Source organism: Doryrhamphus excisus, chromosome 1 (genome assembly GCF_030265055.1).
Source record: "Doryrhamphus excisus isolate RoL2022-K1 chromosome 1, RoL_Dexc_1.0, whole genome shotgun sequence".
Lineage (NCBI taxonomy): Eukaryota > Metazoa > Chordata > Actinopteri > Syngnathiformes > Syngnathidae > Doryrhamphus > Doryrhamphus excisus.
The window spans coordinates 23,169,260-23,183,801 of NC_080466.1; the positions used below are offsets into that span (position 1 = coordinate 23,169,260).

Genomic DNA, 14,542 nt, shown 5'->3' on the forward strand with positions numbered 1-14,542 from the left:
GGAGAGCTCTAGCTAAGTGTGTCATCTGTCCCAGCAGATGGCAGATCTACCTGGTGAAAGAGTGACTCCAGATGAGTCGCCTTTTACTCGTGTTGGAGTTGACTATTTTGGACCGTGAAGAGCGAAGAGCAGAAGGAGTGTTGTACAGAGGTATGGCGTTATTTTTACCTGTTTGGCCATACGGGCAATTCACATTGAAGGAGCACATTCAGACTCCTTCATAAATGCACTCAGACGCTTAGCAAGACGAGGTAAAGTCCAGGAACTGAGCTCGGACAATGGGACAAACGTTATCGGAGTTGAGAACAGCTACTGAACAGATCTGTGTCACAGTCACAGATTAACAATGCACTTCTTCAGAATGGAATAAAATGGACCTTTAACCACCAGGCTGATTACCAATGCTTCTACAGATCCGAACGAGCTGGAAGCCTTGACGCCAAATCACCTGTTGCCGTTGAAGACCTGACCATCTTTACCACCAGGAGACTGCCAGGCGGCTGACGTTTACGCTCGTAGGCGATGGAAGCAGGTGCAATACATGTGGATTAAATTGTAGATTGTGGTACCTTACTTACCACAACTGAGCGTCAGAGATGGTCCAGAGTGAAGCGTAACATTGTCCCTGGAGATATAGTGCTTATTGTGGAAGTCACAGCACCTTGAAATTCCTGGGTTATGGGAGAAGTTCTTCAAACATTTCCAGATAGAAGAGGATTAGTGCGGCAGGTGCGGATCACAACAAAGTGCAGTTGCCTGGATCGTCCAATAAGATCTGCCGACTACAGGAGGCTGACGGTGGATGAGGAGCAGCTGCTGAACATTGTGACACTTCGACCCCCAGCTTGACTTTGATTTTGACTGACAGACTTGCCACAGAATGATGGCTAAAATCCTTTTGACTGAGCCTGATTGTTGACTTTACAGACTTTTGACTCAAGAAGAAAGAAGACAGAAGACAATATATGTATTATGGACTTTAAATATTAAGCGTTTAATTGTTACATATTATACTATTACTATTGATATGAATATGGGTAATTATTATGTGTGATAACCTAATAATTAGGGGCTGGAATGTAGGAGCCATGAATGAATTTAGATTCATTTTGTAGGTGCATGACAGTTTAAATTTGAATAGTGGTGTTAGTTATTGTTTATGATATTATTTAGGTTTGTTGTGATCACGTAGATGACGGAAGTAGGTCAAATGGTTATGGGCGGTGATGGTTTAGTAACCTGCTCACCTGGTGGCCAGAGAGAGACAAAGAGAGGGTCAGCAGGGTTGCCGTATTTTTGTTGACCGCTAATTCCTTTAATCTCTGTACTTTGAGTTTGTGCACGGTATCATAAATTGATCATTATTGTTCTTTAATGAAAGGTTAAACTTATTTTCATTATTTCATTGTACACTTATTTTCGTTTCTCAGAGAATTTGTTATGTGCGGCGCACATAAAAAGTTGAAAATATTTCAAAATCTTTTTTTGAAAATCATCTTATTAATTTTAATTGTTAGTGAAATGGAAAAATATGTTTGTGAAATGCATGAAAATGTGTTCTTTGGAAAGAAAGAAATTTTCAAGTGATCCCAAACTTTTGAGCGGTTGTATGCGGTAGTGTATATTTTATTCATTCATCAGAAAAAGACATTCCCAACATCATCTTTGACTTTGGAAAATAGGCATCAACATTTTTGGCTGAACCAAAAACTACTAAAATATAATTGTGAACATGACCCCCCCCCCCCCCCCCCCCCACACACACTAACAGAATCATCTCCTGGTGAAACTCTGCTATTACTTGATAGTTGAAAACAGGCGGACTGCGCTGTCCCCCCCCGGCTGTTGAACACCAGTCACTCATTGGCTGATCCGGACATGCACTACGGTCTCACCAAGAAACGCAGCTTTCTGATATGTTGTAATTGTTCCCTAATACAAACATTTTAAAAGTATTTGTTCAAATTAATTATTTGTTAAAAAGTCATTATTCGTGCTGTTCCGAATACCGTATTCGAGTCTGGCTCCACCCCTAGCTTCTTAGAGCACAGCACAAAAACGTACACCTTTCCCCAAATTGTCTTGAAGGATTGGACAGTACGGGTTGGGGGGGAGAAGCATGGCAATAGCTGCCTTCAGAGCTGAGTTTGTGTTTTTCTGCGTCCGGCAGATTTTTTTTTCTTTGTTCCGTTGGTCATATTGAAACGCTGGAGATCCGGCACGGCGCCGGAATACTTTAAGCCCTGCTTAAGATGGCCAAAATGACACCTTTCTCAACTGCATTCACCTTAAAAGTTGGTTAGCGAGTGGTTGGTGATACATATAATAGTCCATTCAGCCATCCATTTTCTATGCCGCTTATCCCCCATAGGAAAACATTTAAGAAACCTTTAAAACTGCCTTTTACAGCATAAGTAAACCCGTCTGTCCCCAAAATAGACTTCATGTGAAGGACACATCTGACATATTAAGAGCTTCAAATGCACATTTCAGAGGATACACATTGAATGCCGTTGGTTTAAGTCATCCAAAGATGAACTAGAATGGCTGAAAGTAATGCAGACATACACCAAAAGCAAACCATCTAAATTTCTATGATATTTTCCATCATATTTGTTCATCAGTTACTTCTATCCTGAACCTTTAAACTTTCTGATCTCATTAGTTCTAAAATTGTATTGATGAAGTCATGAGGACATTGTAAACACATACGACAAGTTCGAGTGTTACCTTTCATGAGGAGCTCATCCTTGGGCACACACTGGAAGACTTTGTGGTACTGCGAGTTGTACTTGCTGACAGTCTGCGCAGAGGGACAGGGCAGAGTCATAAGCAGCTCCTTGGCGGACCGGCCTGTCCTCACAGCACCGGCCGCTCTGACCCGGCTCACTGTGGACACCACCCTCTCCCTCAAAGGTGGGGAGCTCTGCACCAGGCTCAGCACGTTGGCCCCGTACACACACACACACTCATCCATGGCCTGAAGCACGGCGCTGCAAGACACACACTGTTGCCCTGTAGTGCGTCAGTACGGGTGACAGGTCTGGTCCACAAACACACAGCTGGCTACTTGACTGTGTACACACACACACACACACACACACGACTGCACACACAACATCAACTACAGAAGCACAACCTTCCTCAAGGTAAAAGCTGCTGTGGGTCAAATACTCCTTCCTTGGTTCAACGCTCCTGCCTTCTCCATTCACACACACGGCCTTCATCAGTCCAAGCCTTCACATCCACAGTCCACTCAAACGCTCTGCCGGATATCGAACTATCCCTGTATCTCTGTCTTGTCCATCTCTCCCCTTTGACTGCTCATTTCTATGATTAGATCAAGGCTGCTCCTCTCCTCGGGAATCTGGCGCTAACAGGAAGTCACAGCCATATCGGTTGTCCAGGTTGGAGTTTCTCAGTTATTGAGTTCATCCATATTGATTTAGTGCATTGGTTTATACTGCTAACAGGCACATTTATTTGGAATCCATTTGGGAAACCAACAAAAACATATAGCTAATGTCAGCTAGCCACGAGCAGGCTAGAAGTGTTTTATTGATTGTATGACTGTGACTTTGATTGTTTAAATGTCACGGAAGATTATGAGCAAAAACAAAGCAAACATTTACCTGCAAAGACAAAAAAAAAGTCCTCAGGGACCCCAGAGGTCCGTCTAAATATAATCTGATTCAATGATGCCGCTGTTTTTGTTAATACATGGTAGGTTTAAGATGCTGTGGCAGTGCTTGGTTTTGACAGTCAACGTTGTTACTGTTACTGTGGCTTTGGAGGCCCACCTCATCGTCTCAGACTTCTAGACAGGATGACACAGATTGCGATCCATGCATCACAGCAAGCCACATTAGATAACAACAAATGGAAGCGTGCTTGTGGTCGGATGACCAGGCTAAAGTCTGAGTGCATCTATCCCATAGATCATTTTGCATTATCATTCATTACTGCTTTCATATACATTGTATAATTTAAAATGTGTGTGATTATTATAGAGCCTGGTGTGTCAAAAATAGCCATTTTAATTTTTGTTATGAGTACATCCACACATATAGACACACACACACACAAAACACAAACAAAGCGATGAAACTCACCGAGCCACGGTAACATTTTTTTACATCCTCATAGGACAACTCTTCAATCAGTTGAAACCTGGAAAGTAATTTAAAAAAAAGACAGACTTATTGTATTTCCTGTAGGAGGAAACACAAGAAAATCACAAGATAAACACAATTGAGGTACAGTTGCAGATCCGGCATTTGGTACTTAGATCTCATAACCAGGCCGTTCACTGGTAGTCAACCCCTCTCACTTGCCCTGATTGGTAAATCAGGAGCTGCACACAAGAGTTGAAGTCAGGCAAACTTCAAGTTGCATGAGATCGTGTTCTTTCTATGCTTGATATTTATTAGTTTCACTCGCATATCACAAACCATCAGGAGCTCATCAACCCAAAAAATGACAAAGCCCACATGGTTGCTACCCCAACAGGAACTTACCCAGCATGACATTGTATATTGTATACATTAGTATACAATAGCAACCTGTATTTCCATTAGGGGTGTCTCAAAACAACTTCCGATACAATGGCGATATTGCAACCTTGAATATCGGCCGAATCGATCCCATATCATCACAAATCATTCATACTTATTTTATAGTGTGGAATGTTAGAGGCTTGTTAAATGCTTGATTAAGTGACGCTTGCTGATATAATCTATAATAATATATAATCTTTTTCGAATTCCATTCTTGCTGTAGGTGAATATGTATGTGCGTGGCGCACCCCACGCACTGGTAATTTGGTCCAGCACACCACTGTGCAACCAAACCAACATACATCTCCATGGCTGTGCTGGATGCTTTTCCATAGCCGGACCACCACTTCCTCCCCTCGCCTCTGTAACCATCCAATCACTGTTAGTATGCAAATGAGCTAACACGCAACGCAGACAGAAAACGGAAACAGAGAATGTGTCCATTAGATTAATTAACTACCAAAAATAAAGATTAATATGACTTTGGTTGATAAAATCTGTCTGTAGGATATATTTTTTACTGTTAATTTTTTCTCAAGGATGATGAGGAGGACATACTGCAAAGGTACATATCCCCATACCCTCAAAGGTTCTGGTGGAAACAAGCAAGACCACTGCGTGGGGTGCGCCACGCTCCGCCACCTTGCGCCACATTGCGCTGAGCCAGGAAATGAGAGCACAGTGTCACTGACAGCCTGGAAAATGCAGTCCGCCTGTATTTGCACTGCATTGTGGGTATGCTTTTACATTGACAAGCTCATCATTCCTCTGTGCATTGAGGCAGGTGGAAGCTGTCACATCTAGCCATAATCAAATATACATTTTAAGCTGTGCACACAAATCTCAGTAATGGCGGTACATTTCAAATGCGTTTTTTTCTTGTCAGAAACATGAACACACAAACACATGGCAGAATCGCTTAAGCATCAGGAGGAGCCATCAGGAGGAGCCATGTCACAGCATGACACCTCCATCTACTGCACGGTCTACCAGCAGGTGAAGTATTGCATAATCAGCCATGAGAGGAAATGCCCCAGTTAACAAGAGAAGCTTGCAGGTGAAAAAAGACAAAAAAACCCACCTTTTTTTCTGCTCTACTGTATTTGTCAGTGAGATGACTGAGTGGAAAACACTCAATGATAGCGAGTGGTTATAGATTGAGCCTCTCCCCTGGAAGAAATGTTTCTGTCGCTTCATTTTGTGTTTTTTTTTATTCATGTCAAAGCAAGACGCAGGCAGCAGAGTGCTTTTAGCTGGGGAGAAACAAAGCAGTAACTAATATAGGATGCATGTTAAAAGTCTCCATAATGTAAATAAGACCAGAAAAAGTAGCTAGTTTTCTATTAAAAATTTGCATTCTAGTGCTAAATATCGTGCCAAAGTCACAAAGCAGGCAATACTGATCTCTTCTGCTACATCTTCTCATTCTCTGGCAGACCAGGCGCTTACTACATGTGTTAAGAAGTTACGATGCCATCGACTGTACGGCGTTGTGTCCATTCAAACAGTCCCACTATGAGTGAGCACAAAATAGTTTTGGTTTGTAATAATTTCAAAACAATGTATAGTATCTGATCGAGAGCCATTATTAGTTTTTTTTTTTGTATTTTATTAGGAACAATGACTCAAAATGTAAATCCATCCGAAGACATACTGACAACGTGCACTGCAATAAATACAATGTTGTGCACTAAATAGGCATTGATCGATCAGACAGTCCATCAACTGACACCGATTTCCTTACTTTTTTGGGATCTGCAATCAGCTGAACCTTCCATATGATACCAACTTTATCCATTTATCGACCGTCGCTAGGTAGGTACACAGTCACTCAGAGCACAGCCATCTAAAGCAGGGGCTAAAAGAGTAACTGTTTCTGTTTCATTCATATTGATTTGTTGATTTCGTCCGTCTCGGGCAGAGGAGCATTGACCAGCTGCACATTATTTAAAAAAATTGAAAAAATGGAGCATAAAGGCAAACTGTAAAGCAAAAATGCTGAAATGTTGATTCAAAAAAAACTATTTTTTGTAACCTCCACCCATCCATTTTCTATGAAAGGAGAGGAGAGGAATGAAGATTAGCCACAACGAGATGGAGTACATGCATGTATGTATGAGAGGACCCAAGTGGAAGAGTGAGGTTACAAGGAAGAAATACAGAAGGTAAACTTTAAGGAAGAAGTTAAGAAGGAGAACTTTAAGTACCTGGGGTCAACAGTACAGAACAACGGAGATTGTGAAAAGGAGGTGAAGAAGAGTGTGCAGGCAGGATGGAACGGGATGAGAAAAGTGCCAGGCGTGATGTGATAGAAGAGTTTCAGCTAAAAGGAAAGGAAAGGTATACAAAACTGTGGGGAGACCAACCACGTTGTTTGGTCTAGAGACAGTGGCACTGAGGAAACGACAGGAAGCAGAACAGGAGGGAGCAAAGATGAGGATGCTGAGGTTCTCATTGGGAGTGACCAGATTGGTGTGAGTCAGACAGATGCAGAAGATAGGCTTGGATGGAAGCGAATGATTTGGCGAAAGAGGAAGAAGAAGACCCATCCATTTTATACGTTGTTTGTGCTCAGTAGGGTTACCTGTAGCCTATGTAGCCTAGTATGCTGTAAGCCTATTCCAGCTAACTTTGGGAGAAAGGCGGGGTACACCTTGGACTGGTCGCCAGCCAATCACGGGGCACGTATAGACAAAAAACACACGTTCATACTTATGGACAATTTTTGAGTCTCCAATTAACCTAGCATGTTTTTGGAATGTGGGCGTTTACCTGGTACCTGGAGAATTTTCAATTTCCCATACTTTTCCAGACCTAGAGAGGTATACAATCTAATCATATCCTTTTCCATAAGTGCGTACAAACCCTGGTTGAAACAACAAGATGGAAACATTGAAGGTGTATGCTGTCAGTTATTAAAAAAAAGAAAAAACAAAAAAACTGATCAGTATTGGACGATTTCTGTGAAAAATCAGGTGATTGACATATGCCATATGCCTTCAACGGCAATCACAAAAGGCGATCATCTGTGGCGAGTCCTGCAGCGAGCCCTGCAAGTACTCTAGCGCCTTACTTTCTTTCATCAGAAAAAAATAAATAAAATAAAATAAAATAAAAATAAACTCACTGTAGAACAGAGGCTGGTTTCAGCAAAAACCTCTGATTTTGACCAAAAAAGTGCACGTTGAACACCTCCCACTCCACAATATTAACCATTTGCCAATTGCATTTGTAATTACCATATTTTGGGCATCTCTGAGCCAAAGGATTTTGGAATTGTCCTGACTTTCCCCCTTCATACGACAATCGGTTGCATAAAACCCTGACGGCAGCATCACCAATTTCAGCGGTCAGGATTTTGATGATACGACAACAGCACATTAGTATTCACCTTGGGCAGTGTCCCTGATTGTATTCACCGCAGTGTCTCTATGTCAGGCCTGTCCGTCAACCTCTCTCCCATGGGTAAGAAGATGAGCGTCAGCCTATGACCCTGAACCACCATGCCATTTTCTGATGATTTTCTCCCTACTCTGCTACTTGGGTGGAGATCAGTTCTGAATATCCATTGAACCCAAAGTGTTTCAAATGTCACTCTTTACTGAGCAGGCAGTATAATAACAGAGCTCTCAATGAACTCACAAGATACAGGATATAGAAATGGGGCGGTGTTAACGTTCCACCTACTCACGGTGTCTTTAAAAGCATCACACAGCAATGTAATAAGTAAATAGCAACAGACAAGATACTACCAAGCAGTAATTAAGAATAACCATCAACTATGTGAGGTTTAAACATGTCATTTAGCAGCTATTTACAAAAGGACAGAAAAGCACGCGGGGGAAAGGGAGCGCTGTTGTCAAAACCATGTACGTAGTGCTGAGTGGACGTACGTCAACGTCGCTGCCATATTGGATGTGTACCATAGCAAGAATAATAATTAGGAAATGGAAGCTACTTATGGGAAAATTACAGTAAAGCTTGAGGAAACTGATGAACACATCCAGACCAGTCGAGCGACAAGTGGGAGGCAAATTCTCTGAAACAAAATAACAATAGGTCAAACAACCAGTGGAAGAACGAGAGCAGGTTCTGGAAGAAACCTTTAATATGTTAGCAGTCTATCAAAATAAAGATACTGAGCACTTCATGTGTGGAGTCAAAGTCCATACATTTGACAAAGACTTGACAAAGGCTCCTTCAGCTGACCAAAGATTCAAACTAGTTCATCCAAACTGTGGTCAAGCATAGAAAAGAAACATGCTCTTGGGAAACCTTACAAATTTTCAAAAACATTCAGCACATCCAACAGTTCCATTCCAATTCCAATTGTTCCAATTGGAGTAACCAATGCTGCACATCTTTCCGATCTCTGATAATACTCTTTCATTCATTTTCTCCAGGAGGATTGCAGACTTATATATACCGTATATATAAGTATATATATGCTATACTACTGAAATGATTAAAAAAAGCCGAGTGGTTAGTCCACACAGCTAGGAGACCGGAGTTCGATTCCACCCTCGACCATCTCTGTGTGGAGTTTACATGTTCTCCCCGTGCATGCGTGGGTTTCCTCCGGGTACTCCGGTTTCCTCCCACATTCCAAAAACATGCTAGGTTAATTGGCCACTCCAAATTGTCCATAGGTATGAATGTGAGTGTGAATGGTTGTTTGTCTATATGTGCCCTGTGATTGGCTGGCCACCAGTCCAGGGTGGACCCCGCCTCTCGCTCAAAGACAGCTGGGATAGGCTCCAGCACCCCCACGACCCTCGTGAGGATAAGCGGTAGAAAATGAATGCGAGATCAATGTTATGTAACAACCATTGTTGTTCTTGGGTTACTATGGCTGTGCTTAGTCTTGAGTAGTTATTTGATGCTATTCCTTTTTGATTCAAGGTTATCAACCTAACCTGACAAGATCCTGTAAATAGTGTAAATACAACTGAAGAACATCTACTGGAGTTCAGAGTGGTTCTACTGGAGTGATCTTTTCTTTTCAAGTGCAGGCTGGCTTCTGTACAAAAGATGTGACAGCGGACGGTTTTCCTTGATGGACATACAAGCTTCAGAGGCATTTTATGCAAGGCACAATTGGAGGTGTAAACCTTGTATCCCAGATCTCCGGCAATCTGGGATACAATCATAATTGAATTGTGCAAAGGATAACAGTTACTTTGTTGCTTCGCAACTTATTTGTCCTTCAGCCAATTAAAATTGTATTGCAAAAAATGCTTCTTTCGTCACATTTTAGTCAGTTCTATATTTGATAGTTTTAGTCAACAAAAACGATTTTTTTGTCCAGTTTTAGTCCATGAAAATTAAAAAAAAGCGTTTAGTTTCATTCCAGTAAATACATAAATATTATGTCTAACTATTGTTAACTTCATGGGGGGAAAAAAAAGAAAGAATAACAATTACAAAATAACAAACTAGATTTGCCTTCTAGGCAAACCAAAAATAGTTTTTTCAATACTTGACTGGCCACAGACGATGAAGCCTTCTAACGTTTCTTTCTGAACAGTGGTACCGTTGAGTTTGTTTTACATGGGTCCCAACTTTATGAAAAGCAGTGCATGACGCTTCGTTATGTCCACATAAACACAACATAATGGCCCTGGTTGTTGTGAAGGAGAGACTCACTTTGCTTTAATAAACAATGAGCATTCAGACAAGGGCTAAACTCCTGTTGACTCCCAGCTACCACACCTAGCCTCTAGCTGGTCTCTTCCCAGGCCCTTAAAGGCCCAGACACACAAGTCAAATATAGTACTATAGCACTGTGGTGCCCGCTGACAGTAAATGCGGCAATGTGGTTATGATGCTGGATCTACTTACCATTGAGAGACTTCTTGAAGGAACCTCTTTTTACTTTGAACTGTCCCACCTCGACTTTCGGATCGGATTTAGGATTCAGGACACATATGATTGTATGTTAAAAACGGACATTAAAAAAAAAAAATCACTGTTTATTATCAACTCCTATAAAGTTGGGTTGGGCAGCTATTGGCACAGCACCAACACCTTCCTTGAACACAACTTGTTGTAACTTACCTTGGAAATAATATCATTTTATAGTATGTAGTAAGTAGTCAAACACTGCTTGGAATTGCAGCCACATTTACCGCCGTCGGGCTACATTGATTACATTTTAGTTTTTTAATGAAAAATTACAGTCCAAATAGCCATACATGCCATACATTTAACATGTCCATACACCACCACCACTAACATTGTCTCATCTCAGCAACAAAAACATACTCACGAACACAAAGCTTGACATTCTTTCTAAAAACCTTCAAAAATAGATATATATTTGATGCAAAACGTGTGCTATTTCTTCACTTTACCCTTTTTAGAGAAATTGGGATGACCTCTAAAGCAGTTTTATTGGGACAACTCAAAATCCTAAAGGTTGAAATTTCACCTGTAAGCCAAATATCCCTAACTTTTTGTGAGTATAAAACAATGTACTGCATATATACTGCCTACTCGTCCTAGGGAGTTATGTAGTTGTTGTGTCATCCGGCGAACCAACTGACAAAGCTACAGACCTTCATTAAAACAAAACCTCATACCTTGCACAACTGGAACACTGGAGGTAATAATTTGGTGAAAAGCATTGCATTCAACCACTCTCACAATTAATGACTTCCTGTGGCTTATCCTTGTTTAATAACCGTTTCCGCTATCCTGCCTGCATAATCATGGTTCTGTGTGCAGCCTCCTGCTGCTGCCTATAAATAGGCTTCACTGTGCACTCCAAGGTGGAGAAGCTCGAGTGATTATTAAAAAACACAGGCGGCTCTGTGGGGACCAACCATGCCTCTCTGCTCTCACTTCCATACGTTTGCACTGTTACTCATGAACAAGGTCTTAGCAACACTGCTGGTGCAAAGAGACAACTTCACTGCATACTGATCAGACTTTTCAGTCATTTCAATTGCGTTCTCCATCCGGTGGAGGCATGTCGGTGCCACCTCCTTTTCCTCGTGTCCGTCAGTCTTCGACTCGTCTTAATAGCTTCAATCTTCTCATGGTTCGCCTTTTTCCTCCATTGTCCTCCTTTGGTGCTTTCTGAGCAATATGTCTTTCTTTCTGTTCTTTTTTGTTGTTGTATTGCACAGACAATCACTGTCACAAAGGGGCCTTTGTTGCCCTGGAATGTGTTGATGTTTTCTTCAACACACTTGATTTTGGACTTTACTCAATGGGTTTGACATTCTCCAGGATGTACACTTTCCTCTGCATACAGTAAGTGAGTGACATGACAACATCTGCTTCAGAATGTTTGTACACAAACCGAGCATCATACAGCCGTGTAAGCATAGAAGTGCCTTCATGCACACACTCGGTGCCTCAGGCTGTGCAGCCGAATACTGAAAGTAATTGGCAACGCTCAGGCTCCTAAATTGAATCCTAAATTAGAAAGGGAACGCTTCCCACTGGTGGCAGGTGTAGATGTGGACTCCCACTCAGTCATCTGGCTGGCGGAGGTGAAATTAGCATGGGAAGAAGTGGAAAGACTCACACTTTCTAGAGGGAGACGTGGTGGAAATTACATAAGGAGAGCCCCATTGTTTAGCATATTATGTACAGTATAACGTAATGACAACAACCTCACAGATGCTAGTGTTGCTATGCATGTAGCCATAAATACATGTAATTCATTCCAATTGTATAAAATACTTCAGATGGCTATGCGGATATTTAGACTGGAACATCTCTGTGTACAAGTACAAACATACACATGGTGTGTTTGTTTGGCAACAGGTCAAGAAAGTGGTCTGGTTCCAGCCTCCAATCAACAACATGCTTCAGTGCCCAATCCCAGAGCAGATTCTACAGGATTACACAGTCCCTGCCATCAACCCGTCTTATATAACAAACATAGCCTCACTCTACATACACAACAGTGCATGTAGTGCATGTACAGTATGTTAGCTAGAGTCCTCTGCAATCCGTTATTTCTATTATTTTGATCCTGTGATGAAATGGACTGCCAGATGGAGCATTACAGTTGCTCTTGTTACTGCAAGCCAACAAAGTAGGGCTGGAGAGTATGGACCAAAACTAGGGATGTTCCGATCTGGATTTTATGCTGCCAATATCGATCCTGATAATCCGATCCTGAGTGAAATTGGCTGATACCAATACCAATACCAATAGCGATCACATACATGCAGTATGCAGTGTAAATATGGAAATGTACAACTGGCTATACAGGGTTCACCAAGGTTTCTTTTTTGTGAGAGCGACTTTGACAAAATAAAAATGGCCAAGAGATACTTATTTATTTATTTCCATAGCTTATTTCCCAACTAAGCCAATATGCTTGTTTTACCAGAACATAAACAAAATGCTGGTATCCACAAATCACCTTTTGTATTTCACAATGCATTTATTTCTGGTCTTCTTACATGATTAACTGAAAACCTGAATGAAAAACAGGCATCCACTGCCTTCTGAAGCACAGACGCAGCTGACTCCCTCTTCTGTGCCCAGGAAGGAGATAACAATCTCAGTGTGATATCAGTGTGCACAACGGCGGTTTCAAAAGCGGTGCAAACGCTCACTCGTCACACGTTATCCCAAATCTGTACTGAGGCGATATTCATTGCCAAATTTTGCCCACACTCGCAAGTGCAGCAGGTTGGGATAGGGGCTTTAAGCGAGCCTCAAAATCACCACAAAATCCGGTCACAAACGGCGCACCAATCTAAAGCAATCTAAAGTACCCCCCGGTGAGACAGTTTTGAGGCCTACTTTTCAGGGTGCAAAACGTACATCACTCTCCAAAAGACAGGAAGTCCTACACATGGCAGACATGCTTGTTCTGAATGCTGCAGCGGGGGGGTGTCTGCGTTTTAAAGCAAGTATCGGCTGATAACGATCTGTGGCTGATTGATCGGAGCGCCCCTAACCAAAACTCTCATCCTAATATACCCGTGTTGAAGATCAAGATATGCCATATTAGGGCCGGTCGATATGACCTCAAATTAATATCACGATGAATTGGGCAGTTTTACCTCAATAACAATTCCATTTTGAACTGAATAGAGGCTAGCTGAGGAAAACCTAATAAAGCGGAGGCCATTTTCAACTGCCAGTTTCATTATGTACGTGTCTGCTACTCGGTCTAGGGAGGAGCGGTCGCTGTGCGTGACTGGCCAATCACAGAACGTGAACAGTGAACGCACTTCTTGTTCAGACCGGATGGGTGGAGTTACGTGGCGACACATGCTGTACCTCATTTTAAAGGGGAATGAACACTGCGGTTCTGCCCACCTTTGTGGACACACAGCCACATAGTGTGTCCAACATGAATATGCATCTTTCCCAGCGACAGAACGCTGCTTCGGGTTTCAGCAACAGTTTGGCAAACACAGGGCGCCACAACAGCCATCCTGACTACCGTTATTCAGCCGCAGAGCGACGCAGAGTGACTGTGGATAAGTAACTTAAATCAGATGACTTGTTTTGAAATAGTAACGCGATAGATTACTCGTTACTGAAAAAAAAGGTGATGCAAGACATCACTGTCAGCGAATACCAAAGCACTCGAAAATACATAAAAGTATTACTTTTTAGGTAAACATTTTTAAAAGACATTTAAAAGCCTGGGAACCACCAGTCTGTCAACGGCATCAAGCTTATCATGTCTGTCTTATGTCTGTCTTATGTCTGTCTTCTTTGTATGTTTGTGCTAAATAATTGCAACTGTGGAGCTGGCTGGACATTACGAGTCCATTATTTTGTGCATGTTCTGAAATCCACAGCATTAGCATTCCCTTTAACAATGTCATAGGACACCGCTTTAGTAATAGCACTCCACTTTGCACCTTTCCTTTCACGAGGAATGCAAGGAAAAAGAACCAAGAAATTAGGTTTGCGTTTGTGGTCGGAGCATTGTGGAGTTGAATTCATTCATTCACTCATTTTTACCGCTTATCCTCACGAGGGTCACGGGGTGCTGGAGCCTA

General features: G+C 41.9%; 1 protein-coding gene across 7 annotated transcripts in view; it reads right to left on the reverse strand.

Moving 5' to 3' along the window:
* LOC131131959 (GRAM domain-containing protein 2A-like) overlaps positions 1-14,542 on the reverse strand; it is a 43,081-nt gene that overhangs the window by 20,571 nt on the left and 7,968 nt on the right. For 5 of the 7 annotated variants that reach the window (XM_058077069.1, XM_058077044.1, XM_058077053.1 and 2 more), the window contains exons 3-4: positions 4,113-4,170; positions 2,731-2,803 (exon numbers count right to left, since the gene is read on the reverse strand). The exons of the other annotated variants lie outside the window; for them this stretch is intronic. In XM_058077069.1, the coding sequence (XP_057933052.1) occupies positions 2,731-2,803; positions 4,113-4,170 (131 nt within the window). The remainder of the gene's footprint in view (positions 1-2,730; positions 2,804-4,112; positions 4,171-14,542) is intronic. 7 annotated transcript variants of the gene reach the window in all.